Source organism: Rhipicephalus microplus, chromosome 9 (genome assembly GCF_043290135.1).
Source record: "Rhipicephalus microplus isolate Deutch F79 chromosome 9, USDA_Rmic, whole genome shotgun sequence".
Classification (NCBI taxonomy): domain Eukaryota; kingdom Metazoa; phylum Arthropoda; class Arachnida; order Ixodida; family Ixodidae; genus Rhipicephalus; species Rhipicephalus microplus.
Window position 1 is genome coordinate 104734877 of NC_134708.1, and position 19883 is coordinate 104754759.

Below are 19883 nucleotides of genomic sequence, written 5' to 3' on the forward strand. Positions count from 1 at the left end.
TATCCAAAGTTTCATGAGGTTAAGATCTTGGGTAGGAGTAGAGATAGAAAGGCGCGTGAACTCTTAGAAGCCTTTTTTTATCAACATCTATCTGGGGCGCTATGCAAGATCGGCCGAGTTTTGCGAAACTCGGGATCTTCGCAATCTCTGGTGACACCCCCTTATGAACGAGCCAACAGAACGAAAAAGTCAAACCCACCCCTCAGCGCGCTGAGTTTTATTGGTTCATGAAACCAGTCATCGCGTCAAGGACAGTCGACTAAGTTGGACGGTCTTTTCAAACCAGAAGCCACTGAGTGGCTGTTTCACTGAGTGCAGAAGTGCACCCTGTCATCACTGGGAACTTGAAGTGCAAGAGACACCCATAAGCTGAGCTCTCTCAAGCGGTACTCGCCGACGAGAACGCTGTCTGCGTCTCACAAGAGCGCGGGGCCACTCCTAAGTGCACTATGAGGAACGTGCACCGGCGTGACAGTGACATGCGGTCCGCGGCGCACACGAACGCTGTGACACGGAGCCGGCGTTTCAGGAGAAGCGCGTGCACGGACAGAGGGGGACGAAAAAAATTGGCAGATCCCACGTAAAGTGAGAATCGATGATTTGTGAAGCACGATTGCGGAAGGTTGATATTTCACTTTAAAATCAGCACATAATTACGAGGTGGAGGTAAATTATGCAGTACACGACTTCCATGTCAATATTATCATGTTTGAATGCGTCGTTTACATTGGTCATCTATTCACATCACGTGATGCCCAATTTAGTATATGTGGAGCTAGCAAACTGGCCGCGAGCACCCTATAAGTGTGGTATGTTGTCATGTTCTTGCATGAAATGCGTGTCATTATTATCATGTTTGCACCAGTAATATACCTTTGTCATCCATTGAGGTCACTTAACACCCAATTTGGTAAATGTGTAGCTAGTGAAACAGCCACGAGCGCATCATAAAGGACCCAATATACTCCAACGTGACGCTGACTCGTGCGCACTCTGGGCGCAGCCACGACATACGTATAGCAAAACGCGGCAACTCTATAGTCTCACGTCAGGCGTGACCAGCGTTCACCTGAGCGGCCGGATGGCAAACGGCGCGAAATGCGACTTGCTGGATTTTGCGCCGATGCGTTACCCAGACAGCACTGCGTCTGCCTATTTTCGTGACGGAGGGACGGTGGATGCGCTGAAACGCGCATGCGTGAAAGCAACGTGGCTCGCACCTGCGAATGTATGGCAGGACTGGTGCCTAGCGTCGCGCACGCACGCCCTGTCACGTCGAAGTGTATTGACGCCTTGACTGTGGCATGTGTTCATGTTGTCACATGATATGCATCTCATGATCATCATGTTTGCACCAGTCACACACCTTCGTCATCCATTGACGTCAAGTAATACCAAATTTGGTATATGTGAAGCTAGCGAAACAGCCGTGAGCGCATCATGAGTGTGGCATGTAGTTGTGTTTTTACATGACACGCATGTCGCGATTGACATGTTTGGATGTGCCATTTACCTATTTCGTCCGTTCGTGTCATGTAATACCGAACTTGGTACATCTGAAGCTAGCAAAACGACCGTGAGTGCATCATGAGCGTAGCATGTAGTCATGTTGTTACATGACGTGCATCTCATGTTTATCATGTTTGCTCCAATGTCATACCTTTGTCATCCATTCCCGTACCATAATACCAAATTTTGTACAAGTGACACTAGCGAAATGAGCGCGAGCGAATCTTGAGCGTGGCAGGTAGTCATATTGTTACATGACACGCATGCCATAGTTTTCAAGTTAGGGTCTGTCACTTGTGTTCGTCATGCAATCATGTCATACCACGCCATTTTTGCAACACGCCATGTGAATGAAACCCCCGCAAGAGCAGGAAGACCAGGAAATGTAAATCATGACATTCATGACATACATAATTTGATTTTCATGTTGTGACTAGCCACTTATGTTCGTCATCCACTGATGTTACGCCATACCAATTTCGGTGTCGATACCATTATGGAAACGGCCATGAGAGCTAAAGTCGTAGGCGACTAGATAGATAGATAGATAGATAGATAGATAGATAGATAGATAGATAGATAGATAGATAGATAGATAGATAGATAGATAGATAGATAGATAGATAGATAGATAGATAGATAGATAGATAGATAGATAGATAGATAGATAGATAGATAGATAGATAGATAGATAGATAGATAGATAGATAGATAGATAGATAGATAGATAGATAGATAGATAGATAGATAGATAGATAGATAGATAGATAGATAGATAGATAGATAGATAGATAGATAGATTCGGGCCTTCACAGAATCAACGAGTTTGTATCCGAGTTCACAAGTCCATCAGTTTGATTGACAGACGCCCACGGTCAATATCGAGTCCACCCACCACTTTTGCTCTCGCCGAGCAGCAGTGCTCATGCCGCAACGCCAGCGAGCGCATGGTTCACCTACCAGCTTAATCGTGCAAACTATGCAAACTCACACGCAGAATTAAAGGTTATGCGACCACGTGGCTTCTATAAGAGATGTTGAGAATAGCGCACCGCGAGCCCTTGTGGTGCGGTCGCTGCCACTGCGCATGCGTTGCAACGCGAGCCGCCGTGCGCTTTCACGGCCCACCCACAAAAAATCCGAAATTGCGTGCGGTGATCGCGTCAAGCGAGTTCTGTGAAATGGTGTGTGTAGCTTCCGTGCATTTTGATTTGCGGTCGGGGCTTAAAGTGCCTAGACTTTCCTCTAACAAATGCTGTTCTAAAAGTCATATGACATCCGCAACTGAATCAATGCCCGCATCACCTGTGAACATTATTCAAAACCACCCTATGTCTCGTATTCAATTTCACTGCGCTCACGACATACGCAATCACAGCCATGTTGCCGACAAGATGCCAGCGGCCCTGGTGACCACTTGTCAATAAATTTGTCCACAGTACTTGATAGAAGCGCTGGTTGTGCAGCCTTGCTGTCTTCCAGAAAGGAAAGTTTCATGTCGCAGGTTGAACGAAACCTGGGCGAAAGAGCACATACGCCCACGAACACGCCTGTGGGAGGCACGTGTGGAGTTGGTAAAAATACAGTACAACAATCACGCTTACGTTGCTGCACTTCTAAAACGTTGAGTGAGTGGCGACGCTGACGTGCTCGCACACGGTGTTTCTTCGATAACCACCACAAATGTCCCACATGCGTTTCCGACGCAACGCGCTTTCGTGTAGCCATTTTTTCAATGCTGCCATCACGTGCTCCGCACTGTCTTCATGCCACGGCCACCGCAAGCGAGCTCGGAGCAAGCTCGGTTCATCTTGCATCCCACCCCTGGTATTGATTCTGTCAGACGTCTGTTGTCCTGCTTGCTTCGAAACAAACGTCTTTTAAGTGATACTGTTGATGCGTAATCATTGCGTAGCGCCCCCTGTAACCAGCCGGGTGCATCCCTCGCGCCTGCTTGGTTGAAAGATATATTATGTGCCTCAATTTTTTTCAATATTGTTGTCATCAGCGCTTGTGATGAGTCGTTTCCCGTGGCCGTCTTGTCGTTTTTACGCTACATTGTAAATGTGATCCGACACCGACTGGCCCAGCAACAAGTTCTTTTGCAGAAAAACCCTTAAGAACAGTGACTAACTCAAAAACCGCTTTCTCACCTGGTGAGGAGAGGAGAATAATGGTTATGAATGACGCAAGGAAGAACACAGTTCCCAAGATGCATCCGACGATACACATGAATTCGTCCTGCTGGCTTTGTCTGCGCATAAAAAAAAATGCGTAAGGAGAAGCAGTTTCAGAAGCTGGTTCGTTTCGTTCTTGTCTATGAAAAAAAATGGCATGCGCGCAAGCGTTAAACGCAAGTGCGGTAACTACAGAACAAGAACAAATTTGGATATAGCAGCACGGGAGAACCTTCGTGCCCATTCATAAAAGTAATAAACGAAGAACAAGGCCCTGGTCACGTTATAGAAAAATCGCTTCTATTGATCTGCTTGCTCTGGTTGCGTCTGCCGCGGGCCCTGCGTGCGTCTTATTCTTGCCAGGTGACACCACTACTTTTTTTTATCTTCACAGGGATAGTTAATGGAGCTATAACGGCATCAGGCAAAGGGGAACTATTGGCTGATGGGCATAATAATTATACGTTGCCTTACGAACTCTGTAGTATCAAGCGACAAGGATACTGCAATGAAGGAAAGACCACTGGTATGAGCGACTTCAGTGGAATCCCTCAATGTGGCGGTGAAAACTGCGAAGCAGACTTCTAAAAAAATTTAATTATTAACGTTGGGGCATCGTGCGCCAATTGAATAATTGTCAAATTTCCTTGCTTTACCCCCTTATTCCCAAGTATGCATAGACGAAAACAGCTTTTTTATAACTGTATTATTTACTATCTGCCCTCAAAAACAAACGCAGAAAAATTATGAATCCGAAAAATTGAATGGTTGTCACAAAATTTGATGGCGCCCATTTGCGTACTCCTGATCCTTCGAAGCCTTTAAGACTTAGTGCAACAAAAATATGAGACCAAAATGACTTTCAATATATTGTACAAGGCATCCAAAGCTAAAGTAAGACACTATAGACAATGTCGTTCACGCTACAACTAAAAAAATGAAAAGTTTCACTTATCACAAAAACGCGGCCGAGTGCTCGTGCAGTACTCAGTCATTTTTGTTCGCTTGTTGTGCAAATGTGACTAGACAAAAGGCATCACTTCTTAGAACTTCGTTAAATTAACTCATCTTTATTAAGCGAAAACAATGTTGGACACGCAGATATGTAGCCTTCAGAACAACGGCACCCAATTGGGTACCAGAGACCGAGGAGGTTAAACAGCACTGAGTGGCTTCTCTGCACAGCTACGTGAAGCTATGTTTTACGTTACAGAGTAGACTAAGCTGAGTAATAGTAACAGCCTTTTTATGTGTTGCATGTCCAAAAACCACAATAAAAAATATGGCAGAAGCCATACTGTTCAGAGCTTGGGTTATTTCGACAATTTCGGTTCCTTCCCTTTCACCTTTATAAGGTTTTAACTCTTTAGCCTTCATAATAAAGTGGCCGTCATAAGGGGGACTTCTTCCCGCGACTTTCATGTCAGCAACCAGACACCATAGGCAGATGCGAATGGTGCAAATACGATTCGGAAATAGGTTGTGCGAACAGCAATAGGTAACGTCCGACATCCTGGCAGCAGTTTTTTTTCCACGATATGGCCTTTTCTCAGGGTTTTCTCATGTCACAAGTAAATTCGACAAAGGTGCCTCTTAACGTGCATTGGTGTGTTAGATTTAAGCTGGTGAGATGATTTGGACAGACTTTTATTAAGCGGTTCGTCATTTTTGTGTTAAAGGAACGAATGATCCAGCATACCTAGAATTTCCAAAGACTTCAATATAACCTGTGGGCATCGCAAGTCATTCATTTCATGAAATTTGGATACTCGTTGTACCGCCAAATGATTACCAAGCGTGCAGAAAGTTTGCGCATAGAGGCACTTTTCGCGCATTTCAACACTTACAAATATTTGCATTCGTTTGACCTAACCAACTCTGTCCCCAAATATTTGTGTGTACTCACATTTTGATTAATGCCACTGTAAAGGAAAATGCAGATGATAAAATACAATTAAATGCCACTGCGCACACCTGTACTGAACCAAGCATTCTAAATGTGGTCTTACCCTCATTGGTTTTCATAGAATAGGGTCCTGTGATAAGAAAAATAAAGAACACGACACGTTCAGTATTACACATCTGTAGGCGAGTTCGCTGCTTTATACTGAAGCAGTTATTCATCCATCATGAACGTATTCAGCCGTCTCCTTCATGAGATTTCCAATGTGCTCTAAACACTTTTCACCAGGTAATTTTTCTCGCCATGCATGCCTGTAGGTTTACAACATCATTCTTACACATTAAAACGCCCACAAAAGAACCAATTTATATTTGTGTAGAGACAAGGCTGCTAGGACGAAGATTGCGGGATGTTCCAGGAGTATTATCCCCGAGAAAAAACACTGGCAATCACTGCTGTCGTGGTCATGTGACCTCACGGAAGAGACTTACCTGCGCCACCGCCGCTTTTCGCCCTTTTTTGCGCACGTTGTATGCAGGTTATTAGGAAAATGGTGTTGTTTACTCATCAATTTTGTGATGAAAATCTTTATAGGTAGTAGGTATAACGCTGCGTAACTTGTGACAATCATTTTACCAGTGTGAAAACTATTCAGCTGTAAATAGCTCTGATAATATAGCTGAAGGTGGGCAACCGCTCCTCTGAACAGGAGATTCACTGTGAAAATTCTGATGCAGGGCCGCAAAACGCGTGTTGTTATCCCTGCGTACTCCGAAAATTCACTTCTATAAAAATAACGTCACAAAGTGGTTCTATTTTCAATATACCGAGCCGTAGGTTACGGTGTTAAACATGTGTGCTGAAGCAAAACAAGTGAAATTGAGACATTGTCGATTCATCACCTACGTCGCGGCTCACCACAAAAATTACGTCTACCTACACAGAACGTGATCTTATAGAATGGCGTTTTCTCTAAGAAAAAAATTAACGTCAATCTCTCTGTCAAAAACAGTAACTTGTTATATTCAAAATATTCAACAAAATAATACGGCCGTACACACATAAAAATTGGAAATGCTGAAATATCTATTTACTCAGGTCCTATCTAAGGTTTCTCCTCAACAGTCATCAGGCGCTATGCAGTCGTAAACCCTAAATTGGGTAAATGCTTGTCCCATCAACTGTCATACTACAAATGGTATGGTTAACTTTATGTTAGCTAAAAAAATTCCATGGCTGAAACGATCTGTTGATGTCAATTGTAGGCAGCACGCGTACTTAATAAACACTTTTGATGCTGACCATTTCATGGTTGCATCATATCGCGCATCCTGTGACGGTGGCGCCGTCCACAGCCCCACAGCGCCACCTGGCTTCTTCAGTCTATTGCCGCGTGCTCGCGCCTCGTGTCATTGCCTCCTGGAGCACTTACCTGCCTCCATTAGAAAAAAAACAGCTACCACACCCTTTCTCTCCTTCATTTTAGAACAGTGTCAGTCACTAGCGCCACTCGTCGCGGACGGTGCAACAACTCAACATTTTGCAAAGCCTCCAAATTGGTCGTGTACAGAAGCATGTCCCGAATAACTCTCGACTGAGGCGCCCCTATAGACCGCAGGGGGAAAATGCTTCGTGACGACGTTCGCGCAGCGTGCAGAGAAAATACGCGCAGTGTGCGGTTTCATTTGATAACTACTGCAGACGAACAAACAACTAGTATTATGACAAAACTGATCGCAAAAAAGATAAATAATAAGTTCTAAATGGCGGGAGGTACGTTACATTGTCTTTTAAACTGTTTGTCGTCGTTTTGTGCGAGAGAAAATGACAGCTAGCAGACGTACATTCCTAGTGCATTCCTAGGCAGTGCGCACGCTTGCATCACTGCTACTACCTGCTCTCTTCTTTCGAAATGTTTGTACCTGCCTGTGGTGTCCGTGCGTCTCATCCAACCATCTACACTCGGGCATGCGCTATTGTTGCATGCCAAAGTGGAGGTCTATTCAGCGGCAAAACCAAGACGATGTATTCTTTCATGAGATACCAGCTGAAAGCACTTCAGGTGAGCGATTGTTAACGGCCACCTTTAGGGAAGAGTGAGTGCAAACAGTACCCTCAAACTAGTCTGTGGTTTGTAGTCTGCACATTCTTCGATCGGAATTCAGAGACGGTTGCACAAGACGATCTCTAAAACCGGGTGCTGTTCCAAGCGTGTTTGACGACCCGACTGCAGAGACCGCCGACATCGAAAGGGACGCAGTAAGGCGGGACGGAAGAATACGGGAAAGAAAGCATGACCCTTCTCTGAGCAATGCCGGCAGTCATGACAAGAATGATACCGCAGTCTTGTATACTGTAGGAAGCGAGAAGGAAGCAAGTGGTCCTAAAACTTAGGAGTCACCAACAAGTGATAACGCGAGCCTGAGAGAGCCCGTGCAGTAAAGTACCAGTTTATTCAGTGGCAATCACGACGTAGGGTTGCTCACCATCACAGGGCCTGCAGTGGTGATGAATTTCGCAACACGCGCCCTAAATGCAAACAAGCAAGATGTGCTTGTCGCGGTTAGCGCAACCAAGAGCGCCAGAAGGAAGGTGACTATGCCCTACAAGCGCTTTCTGAAAACTCAGACAGCCCCAAGCGGATCTTCACCGCAATCGATAGCTTGAAAAGGAACGTGGTCTGAAAGCCAAAAATGAAAGGGTGTGAAAAAGTGCAAATGCCTACAAGAACGAGCTCGAAAAACTTAAAGAAGAGTGCTCTGTAAGCGCATTTTTGGTGGTTGTAGCTGATGCCGAAGAGGGAGTTACAAAAGCTGTGTAACGGTTAGATCAAATTAAGTATCGTAAGAAAGAGAAAGCGACGTGGTAAGAAACAATGATCAGACACATCATCGTCAATCGACATTTATTGACCAAAGCCGATCAATACATTAGGTTCGAGAATTTAACTTGGCCATGTCACACTACTTTGCCGAAATATCTTGGCAGCATCTCCGGAGAAGTATTTTTCAGCATGCTCTTTCGCCAGCGCCTCCAAACAGAACTAGAAAATTGAGAGACACCGAAGTCTAAGGTTTGCGGCGTCATTGCCGATGAGATGAGGATACAGCAAAAACAGACGTACAACTAGCAGCAGGATGCCTATGTTGGCGACGTCAACATCGGTCCTGAATTGCAACAACTAGCTCCCAAATGAGAAGAACATCTGGCTGGTTCCTCCTGGGTAGCCTAGGCGCAAGGTTGAAGATAGCTGTCGTGTATTTTTTTTCTACAAAAGCTGAACCGGTAAGAAACTTACTCTGGTCATAAGTCGCGTGCTGAAAAGACAGTAGACGCTAGTTTTGACGTTATCCGGCTCGTGACAGACAATCACAAGATCAACGTGCAGCCATGAACATCATATTTATTGGCGAAGAAGCCATTAGTACCCCACATCCCGCTGACTCTGCTAAAGAAATATACCTCTTTTCTCACAATAGTCATATCGTAAAAATTTCAGATCTCTGTTCTTGGCAAAGGACTTCAGTAGAGATTAGCAGGTGTCATCAAAGCATGTTAAACAATCGTATAAGACGCAGACGTATTCTTCAATGAGTCCAGCGAGATTGCTAACTCGCAAGCATGTGCACCCTTCAAATATAGAGACAATTAACGTTAGGCACGCTCTGCGGTTGTTGTCGGCAGCAGTTACAACAGCTATTAGCTGCCTCAAAGACCAGGCCGGACACATCTGTGACTTGGAGTTCGCATCAATGGAGCCTACCATCAAGTTCATAAAAATGATGCGTAATTGACACACGCTCATTGGCGTCAGTGAGTTCCAACAGTATATACATTGTAGCAACGAAGACGCTCGACTGTTCGCAGACGGCCAAGACCCGAGGCTTCAATAATTAGACACTGTCTTCCTCAATTACATCGAAGACTTGAAGAATGAAAGCTTGGCAGGAAACTCTTTCAGTAAGGAGACGTGTATTGCTATTGTCTTCGCAACTGAATCAAACCTGAACTGCACACGCCATTCACTTACCGTGACGCATTTTAACGTTGTCCTCACACTCAAGTTGTCAAGTTTTCCAGTCACACCACACTTTTGGCTTTTTACGACGAAGTTTCGGCTGCAATGATATGCTGGACGGGAAGAACGCTGTAGGCGCTCTAAAGAAAATTTTGAAAACTCGCTTTCTTGCGGCTCCGAAACAAAAGAGCGTTCAAAGCTCGACGAACTTTGCATCGATACACCTACTCTTTTTTCAACTAAGCCCGACCACTAACACGAAATCGCCTGAAAAGATCTTATACATGGCAGTTGCCCCGTTAAAGCAGCACTGCCTTTTCAGAAGGATCCTGGCGTTCAAAACCTGATGTTCGGAGCGTGACAATGGTAGGAGGGTCAATTGTTCAAGCTGCAAGTGAGAGTATCTCCGAAGTAGTGCTGAAGTATGAGAAGTTGGGCTGAGGAAGAATAGCCCAACAGGTACATCATGGCACAGTTATAATATCGCACGCCTTGATTGATACTAGTATGCATACCACATTTTACTAGTAATTGTTGAACCATCTATACCCTATTGCATGCTAAGTGCAAGTAACCACGTATAGGCGCACGGGTTTTCTGTCTCCCTCATCTAATGAGTGAAGGTGACGAGTTCGGCTTCGGCCGCTGCAATTATTGCGTTGTGTACACAGCCATGTACTTGACCAATTAAAACGCTCACCGCGCGTATTTCGAGAAGCGCGTTCCATCTGAAGTATTCCGCAGAAGTTTACATTTAACAATGTACATAGATGAACCATGTATAAAACAACATAAGGCCTGGTTAAAGAACATCAGAAGGCAGGCATAGCAGGAAGTCCGAAAGACTGGAAATCTATGATTCCGTTGCTCTGGCCTGCGGCTGCTGTAATATTGATGGCGGCAGAAATACTGATGCCTTTGTGCTCAGATTTGGGTGCACGTTAAACAACCCCAGGTGGTCAAATTTTTGGAGCCCTTCACTACGGCGTCTTTCATAATCATATGGCCGTTTTGAGACGTTGAACACCACATATCATCATCCGTTGCTGTGGCGCACCTCAGGAGGCGATGAGCGTAACGACCTGGAGTGCGTTGAAGAAGGAAGAGCGAAGGAAAGGAGAGGCTCATAATGGCGGCCGTATAAAGTCTGCCACTAGCCGGTTTGTGTAAACAGTGTACTGTGTACTGTAACCTCTATTATGACGCGACAACGCTCGATATTGTGGACGGGTACTAAAGGTCATTTCCGTAACCCCTCATTTAAAAGTCAATTTGTGCATTTTCCAAAATTGTTAATACTTCAAAGGTTACTAAACGGCTTTTACTTTATAGGTACACAAATTTGTGAAAGTGTACTTTTAGTAAATGTTACCGCGCCTAGAGTGTAGCGACGCGCATGGACTGACCACTGCCGAGCGAGAAAGAGTACGCATCGGAGCGAGGGTCGCCTGTCACACTACAATCGGAAGGCAGCAAGGGTCGCAGCTCCATCTAGTGAGTGCTCCGAGTATTAGCTGTGGCTAAGGTGACGCTATGGCAGACAGGCCCACGTCATAAGGATATTTGCCCCTAAAAGCGAATGAAAACAACGAAACCACGTACTATATATAGGTAAGCGCATGTTATGTAGGCGTGCAACGGTGGGCGTTCAAAGGCCTTTGACGTGATGTCACTCACACCTACAACCAGGCGTCACCACTGCTACCTCTTTGGGCTAATGGGACACACTGCTAGGACAGAAGAGACAGATTTTCAAAGTTTTGCAAATACACTTGTCATGGCTAAAGGGTAGATATTTTCAAACATGAGAAACGCGTCCTAAATTCACTCTAATTTTTGAAACAATCTTTCCATTGCGTGTTTCTATGTCTTTCATGAGTAACGAATTTCATGGCGGTTGAGAACTTTCGCTTTTGAAGGACACTACAATTATACTGGTTTCTATAGGACGATTTGATATTTATTAAGGTGCCCGTCTTCCATAAAACTAGTTGGAATGGAATATTGGAGCAAGTTGTATATTTGAACTAACTTACCCGCTGCTTAAGATAACAAGACTTATTGCACTTACTGTTTGTGTATGAGTCATTTGTCATGGATCCATCAGAAAACCTTCTTCCTAAAACAAAGAAGAAATGAAACACGCTTTCAGCACGTGTATTTTCTTTGTTTATGGGCATCAGAAAAGCTCATATCAATAAGTGTGGCTATTATGCTGCCTTGAAACGCAGTTTGTGAAATGATATATTTATACTTCAATAAAAAAGTGAGCAAAACATTGAAGGTTCCTCAAGCTTCACCTTTAGGAGTGGAACGCGATAGCAAAATCCGGACCCTAGTGCACCCTTTAAGCGGTAACACACACACACACACACACACACACGCGCGCACACCCACACGCACACACGCACACGCACAAACGCACACGCACACACGCACACGCACACACGCACACACGCACACACGCACACGCGCGCGCGCCACATTTGAATAGCACCTGCAGGTTTTTTATCCTAAGCAAGAGTCGCATGGCCTCCTGCATACACGCCACGCGCTTGCCATCTCGAAGGCCATAAAGGATCTCGCGATGCCTCACAGATGGCAACACATTATACAGCGTTTGCTGTTTGCTAGGTCAATGCCTCTGGAGAGACGTGAAGTGTTTTCCGCTAGGTGGAATAGTCATCCATTTTTGGAGCTGTTTGAAAGTTCCTAAGTGTTTTTACCGGCGATTAATGCGCTATCCTTGCATTTTTCGGGCGTAGTTTGAAGGTCTCCGAAATGCGCCTAGAAATCGCCGAACGGGTTCGTTTTCGTCGTAACACCTGTCGAACCAAATGCGATAAGGAGACTCCTTCCGCTACATGGCATTCATGTAGTGCTTTTTTTCCGCAGCAGCTGCAAATAGCATCGTGGCTTTGTGGCAGGACACCTGTTTGCCGTGCGAACGGCTTGGGTTGAATAGTCAAGGGGATTGAATTTTTTTGTTTATTTTATTTGCTTCTTCGTCAATTTTTTGCGCACAACCAACGGTGCCGACGTCGATGGCAGAATTTCTGCTGCATGACCTCTCTAATGCTATATCGTTAAAACCCTTGTGTTTGTTAGTTTTGCCCATATCAATGTGAAGACGCATTACACGACATTAGCGGTCTTAGCATCATTGTTTATCTGTATATTCCTCGTTTTCTACTCTGTGTACTCACGCCCAATCTTGGTATGATGAGTAGGTGAGTAGTATAATCCATCATCCACACCCTATATTTTAAGCGGTATGCGCAGAGCTGTTATTGATGATGTAGCGGAAGTGAATGCCGGTGGCCCCGACTATTTTTGTTGTGGGCACGTACCAATTTAGATGCGAGGGTAACGGCGCATACGCGCCCTACCTACCTCATGTTATCTCCGGTGTGCCGCGGGCGATAAACAGCGCGCCCCTTTTGTATTATCACATTTTCGAGCCCTATTTTCCGTGACAAATAAAGTAATGTTGTCAAGCTTCAAGAAATGTAGGTGTGTTTGCTTTTCGCTCCTAGTTGGGGGCAAGTATGCAACAAAGTTGTGATCCGTACGTTTGCAAAAACAGCAGTCACAGTGGGAAGTTCTGAACATGCGGACCCCTTACGTCGTTAAAAGGACAGGGTCGACCGGCTGGCTGCCGCAGTCGAAAACCTGACTCCGTCCAACAAACACCGTCTTGCACGGCAGCATTCGTCGTCACGTACTCGAATTCCGACGCACCGTGACATCTCATGACTGAGCAGAGCGTCTGCTGGTACCACCGCCATTTCAGAGAGCAAGCCACTCGCTGCACCCAACCATGCTCCAGGACAGGAAACCCACAGGCCTCCTGTCGCTAAAGGCAGAATGCGACACGGGCTATCGCTCAACCCGCCTCTTCTTCGTGGTCGACCACATCACCGGCACACGCCTCCTTGTTGATACCGGAGCTGAATTACCTATTCTACCGGCAACTGCTCAACATCGCTGACGCGGCATGTCTATTTCTAGCCTAATTGCAGTCAATAATACTCCTATTGAATCATATAGAATGCATTCAATGAGGATAGATATCGTACTCAGGCGCATATTTCGTTGGCTCTTCGTTGTGGCCAATGTCAGAATTGCCATTCTGAACATGAACTTTCCGAGCCACTTCAATGTTGACGTTTACGTTCGTGAGCATCGTCTCAAAGACAAGGTCACTTCGCTCGCAGCTGTCGGACGAAAGTCTGACCTACTCTCATGCGGCATTTGCACTTTCAACCCAGCGTCACGCTTTCAAAACAATCTGGTGGAATCGCCTGATATTACCGAACCTCAGAACGCCGAACTGCCAATAAATCACAAGGATACTCATCACATTGTCACCATCGCACCCCCCGTCAAGGCTAGACCTAGGAGGCTCGCTAGACAAAGACACAGATTTGCCCACCGTGAGTTCGATCACATGGTCCAACGCGGTATTACCCGGTCTTCTTCCAGCAACTGGTCTTCTGCGCTGCACATGGTGCCAATACAAGAGCCCGGTGACTGGCGGCCTTATGGCGATTATCAGGCACTCAACGCTGTGGCAACGGCAGACCAATATTCTCTCCCTCACATCCATGACTTCCGCGCTCACCTCGTGGGAACGACCACCTTCACTAAGCTGGATAAGATGGCCGCTTATCACCAGATTCCAGTCGAACCAAGCGACGTCCCAAAGACGGCCTTGACAGCATCTTTTGACCTCTTTGGATTTGTTTGTATGCTGTACGGACTGAAGAATGTGGCACAGATATTCCAGCTTTTTATGAATACACTCACTCGCGGACTGCCTTTTGTCTTTGTCTACTTGATGGCATTTTGTTCATTAGCAAAACGTCGGAAGAGCACAAAAACCACCTGTGGTTCCTATTCAAGCGTCTCGAAAAGCACGGTCTGGTTTTGAAGCTCCAAAAGTGCGTGTTTGGTGTTGAAAAAAAATTTTCTAGGTCATAGAATCACCCCGCAGGGCATCTTGCAGCTCGATTCACGGGTAAAAGCAGTTCAAGAATTTGCCACGCCTACCTCTTTCCGCAAGTTGCGCGAGTTTCTCCGGCTGATCGTTTTCCATCGGCGCTTCATTCTATCCTGTGCGCACATTCTACAGCAGCTAATTGGCTTGCTGCCCCGAGATGCAAAGAAAACGCCCGAGTTTCGCTGGTCCGCGGAGTGCGAAAAAGTCTTCAGGACGTCAAATCTCGGCCGGCATCTGCAAAACTTCTGATGCACCCGCTTTCCAACGCGGCTTATGGTTGATGCTTCAACGACGGCAGTGGGAGCAGTGCTGCAACAATACGATGGCAAGGACTGGAAAGCGATACGTTTTTTTTTTTTTTGAAACGGCTGAAACAGGCGGAAGTGCGCCACAGCACATTTGCAAGAGAAATGCTGACCATTTATTGTGCGCTAAAGCATTTCCGTTTCTTTCTCGAAGGCCACACTTTTCACACTTTAACGGACCCCGAGCTGCTGACACATGTGTTAAAGAACAACAGTCAATCATATTCAGAAAGAGAGCTGAGCTGCGCCCGCTTTCTTTTATTTCCGAATTTTCTATGGACAACCGCTACATAGCGGGGATCGAAAATCAAGCAGCTGACTAACTTTCCCATATCGACACTGTTTCAGCGTCTGTCAACTGCAAAATTGGTTACCGCCTACACCAGTTATTTAGGATTTGCAAATAGTTCTAAACTTTGATTTGTTCGTGTAGTTTGGTAATGGCGGCATAGACTAAGACGTCATCTGCGAAAAGTGTAACATGAACACCCTCTTATGGCACACTATTAATATCATTGATGTACAGGACGAACAATAGTGGTTACAACACAGAGCCAAGGGGTACTCCCGAAAGTACAGCCAAGGGTTGTGATAAGTGACCATCCAGTTTCACTACCTGCGTACGATGTGTTAAATAAGCTTCAGTCAATTTGATTACGAATCCATTTATTCCTGCACGACGTAATTTGACGATTATTGGATATGGGATACTTTATCAAACGCTTTCGCGAGATCCACACATATCCCATCAACGTGTTGTTTTATATCTATAGCATTCGGAAAATCAAGAATGGTTCCTATTAACTGGGTCACGGTTGATAACTCCGTCCTGAAGCCATGTTGGTAAGGGTACCGCAAAGCGTTCTGATCCAGAAATGCGAGTGTGTGTTTTGCAATTATGTGTTCAAACACTTTGCAAGCAACGAAAATGAGTGATACTGGGTGGTAATTTGTTGCCGGTTTGTGATTCCCACCTTTAAATACAGGATTGACGAATGCAGTGCGCCAATCTCGTGACGGTGAGTGCGTTGTATAAGATTTCTTTAATATAATTGTCAGATAATGTGACATTCATTTGGCGTATCACTTGAGGAATACAGTTGGTACATCATCGGGACCACTCGATTTTTTTCGTATCTAATGTGAGCATCTGGCGAAATACCTCCTTCTTAGCTATTCCAAGTGTTTCCATTGAAACAGTAGGACAAAAAATTAAGGCTTCTTTCATATTTGCTTTAGTTTTTAGTGCATATTTGGTAGTGTGTGCGTACCAATTCAGATGTCAAAGTACACGGCGCATACGCGGCCAACCTTCCTCATTTTATCTCCGGCGTGCTGCGGGTGATAAGTAGCGACGCCCCTTTTGTGTTATCGCGCTTTCAAGCCCTGGATTTTCGTGACAAATAAAACAGTCTTGTGCCAAGATTCAAGAAAAAGTAGTGTTTTTTTTTCACTCCTACTCGAGGCAAGTGTGCTACAATAGTTTCTCAAACTGCGTTCTGTGAAAGCTAGGGTTTTCGTACCGGTCTCCTTAGGGTTTCCTGGGTGGTCACAACGAGTGAAGTTCACTCCCGTTTTACCCCCAGCTCAATTATTTTTAGACAAAAAAACTTTGCATCGTGTTTGGACTTAACGATGTAATCGTATGCCGAATCCGCACATGGTGATTCTACGAAAAGGGAGAGACCCACGTGGTAACAGCAGTAGTCTTGTCATCTAGGACACGCCATGAAACTTTCCCAACAAGTTGAACAGCGGTGACTGAACCTGCTACGCGTTGGTAATTTATGTTCGTGAGAATTGAAACAGGTGCAAACGACAGCAATGAGGAAATCGACGTTTCAATTGTGGTTCACGTTACGTCGATGATCCGTGGCAAGGTTTTCATACATGGTTATTTGGGACTGCTTTATGTAAAATACGTAAGTAAACCATGCACCGAGTGTTTGATACGTGTTAAAGGCATCTCTTTGGAACGGTTGTGGACTATACAAGCATTCAGCCTTATTCAGGCTTAACTTTATCTCCGTTGTAGTGGTCGACATCAGCTTCGCTTAGCGACTAGGCCACCTCTTTTTTTTTTTGTTTCTTTCGCAAAAGATTTAAAAAAATGGTCTCTGCACGGTGGGTGCTTCATTTTCGTGAACAGATTCCTTACGCAGTGCGGTGCTGACGCATGCATTTTATGGTCAGCAGGTAGTTTATGCGATACAGGGGGACTCGCGGCTCTACTATCGAGAGTTCAACACCAACAACGATGACTTCGATGTTGAAGAACAGACAGCAGCTGAACGCAAGTACTGTTAATACATGCTCGTGTCGGGAGGTGTTATCACCTACCCTTTGAAATTAGGTGTTCCGTGGCACATTCAAAAAGCTGTTGGGCTTCCTCAAGCCCCGATAGTTTGACAAACATCTGCTGTAAGAGAACACTGGCTGTCTTCAACTCGTAGTAGGTTATCAAGGTGGGGTACGACAGTTGGGCTTACCAACCCCTGGATCGACCAGATCCAAAACATTATTTTTGAGCTCAATTTTAATGTTGGCAATCTGCAGTATGAACTCAAACTGAAAAATTACTTACGCGCTTGCGGGGTTCCCAGGGGAGACGCAATATTGTAAGGAGACGGGGCTGACATCACCAACGGGTTAGCCATACTTTTCTTTTTCTTGTTCGCAAATGAATTGTGGCGCAGACCCACTGTTCGCAATAGGGCAAGGAAGTATTGTGGTTGCTTTCTTGCATGTTTCTACCTAGGTTGTTGCTCGAACCCATTACGGGGGTTTGTAAATAAATTGGAGGTAATTATGATGGCGCAAAAGAATTCAAAGTTAACGTGTAGAAAAATGAATTATTCAGTCAATAAAGGACTGTCAATATTACCAATCAAGGGGGTAGGTAGGAATGAATTAACTACCAGACGTTCGTTCTATGGCGCAGCGTTTTTTTCCTTCTTCAACAAATTATGGCTCACACCCAATGCTGGTGATCACACTTGATTCTGTGGCTATGTTCCGATTCTTAGACAGCTAGTAGACAGTCTACGCAGACTGCTTAGAAAACAGCACCGAGTCCATGCTGTCCGAGAATTGGATCACTTCTGGACTGATTTTACGCGACGATGCGCCACCTCGCGTCGAGAAGAAAAAGCGGAAATAAACAAACGTAACAGCTGTATTTTCTAGCTTATTTCGTGTTGAAATCAAAAACAAATAAACGTTTCTCCCATTGAGCGTCTGGGGAAGTGTCTCTTTGTGTGCAGATAACATTCCGGCGAGATTTGATCTATCTGAGCGACTCGCTGAGCTGCCATCTTGTTTAGACAGCAAAGTAGCCTGCATCGTATTTGTTTAAGTTGCGGTCTTCTCGGAGCTGTCTATTTTGCCGGCTACGTGAGAATCGGAATGGGACTTAAAGTGGCCGCCGTCAATTAAGCTGTCTACTTAGTTGTCTATGGCGAGTATTGGAACACAGCATCTAACGTGCCCACAAAAACTCATAATGTGACAATGCTCACTACCCACTGTAGGTTATGCTGATGTAGTTAAAGATTCAAGGTTCTCTTGTGTATTCACTCAAGAGAAAAAAATAGGACGGGGTACGCCTAGCATCCGTGAGCTAGTCTTGTGTTGCGAGGGAGTGACTACTTCGATGCCAATGCCTCGTCGTGCTCCACACTATAGTAAAGTCACATTACGCAGCGTGCTCGTATTTTCGATGGCTGACCTTTCAGAGTCAAACGTGACACTTCTTCCTCTGCTTGGGCTCTTACTCGCTAAAGGGGATTAACCAAGAAGAACGCGGTTACCTAACTGAACAATTAGGGACGTGACCCATTCTCGTAGATCTTTTTTTATTGCGATAGCAATTATATGGACATTCTCCGCTCGATTCAGCCACCGGCGTTGGCAGGGGCGTCATCAGTACTCAGTATAAGGTGCACGTTGCTATATATATACGAAAACGCAAGAAAAAACAAAATCCAGAGACAGACTCCAGCGCGCAAAATCAAACATGGGACCTCCGCGTCTTGAATGCGAGGCGTTAAGCACTGAGCAGCTGAGGGGCACCTCCTTCAATGTTCAAACGGCAAGCTATTTATATCTACCATTTACCGCTGTTGGCGGGCTTCTTAAGGGGCGAACTACCGCGTTTTCAGCATCATAAGCAAGATGGCGCGATAAGGAAGCATGGGCTCTCATCTCTCACGCGTACTTTGGCCCACGGAGAATAGGGGAGTGGACGATCTCTAGCGCGCTCTTATCTCCCGGTGAGCAGAATCATACGTCTTGGTTGGCCTAGGGCTTGCACTGGAACGATTCTGTTGAAGTTAGGGGGGGGGGGGGCACAAAGGTCACTGCAATTGTCACAGTCTCCGTTTGCGAAAAGGGCGCAATTTTCAGACACAGCGAAGCAAGAACTGAGTCACTTATTCGCGTTCATCTGTACCTGTGAGTACGTATCGTGTGTGATTTGTGGGTGAGAAGCGAGGGTGTCTTGTGGGTGAGAAAACAAATTTGCTTGCCGCTCTACGCGCTACCTTCCAATTTGTTGTTATTGCGTTTAATGATTCGCCTTTGCTGCAAAGCTGCGACTTTCTTCCTACATAAGAAGGCTTGAAGGTGAACAACATAATTTACATGCGAAACTTCTTCTAGTCGAGATCAATCTGGTGTGTAGTGTGACCACGCTTACTGCGCATGCGCGCCTCCTCCCCCTCTATCTCCTCTTGTATGCTAGCTCCTCCTTTTTCTCCTCTGGGCATCCCTAGCTGCGGCATTTACATCCTTATCGTGCATGCGCGCTCATCCCATCCTTTCCTACGCTCCCCTCCTCTCTCGCCTCGCTACGCCGGCGAAGGCAGCATCTGCTATTTCTGTGGTAATGCAGTTAAGCTTACATAGCAGAGCCACGCCGTTTAGTGTGTCACTGCGCAGCTGTAAGTAGTTACGTTTAAATAGTTTTTGA

At 45.4% G+C, this 19883-nt stretch overlaps 1 protein-coding gene across 1 annotated transcript in view; it reads right to left on the bottom strand.

Moving 5' to 3' along the window:
* Positions 1-17607, bottom strand: part of LOC142772320 (uncharacterized) — a 112383-nt gene extending 94776 nt beyond the window's left edge. Inside the window, exons 1-5 of the mRNA XM_075874520.1 lie at positions 17499-17607; positions 11679-11726; positions 5696-5722; positions 5593-5608; positions 3663-3763 (exon numbers count right to left, since the gene is read on the bottom strand). Of these exons, the coding sequence (XP_075730635.1) occupies positions 3663-3763; positions 5593-5608; positions 5696-5722; positions 11679-11726; positions 17499-17571 (265 nt within the window). The 5' untranslated portion in view covers positions 17572-17607. The remainder of the gene's footprint in view (positions 1-3662; positions 3764-5592; positions 5609-5695; positions 5723-11678; positions 11727-17498) is intronic.
* Between the last annotated feature and the right edge of the window lie 2276 nt (positions 17608-19883).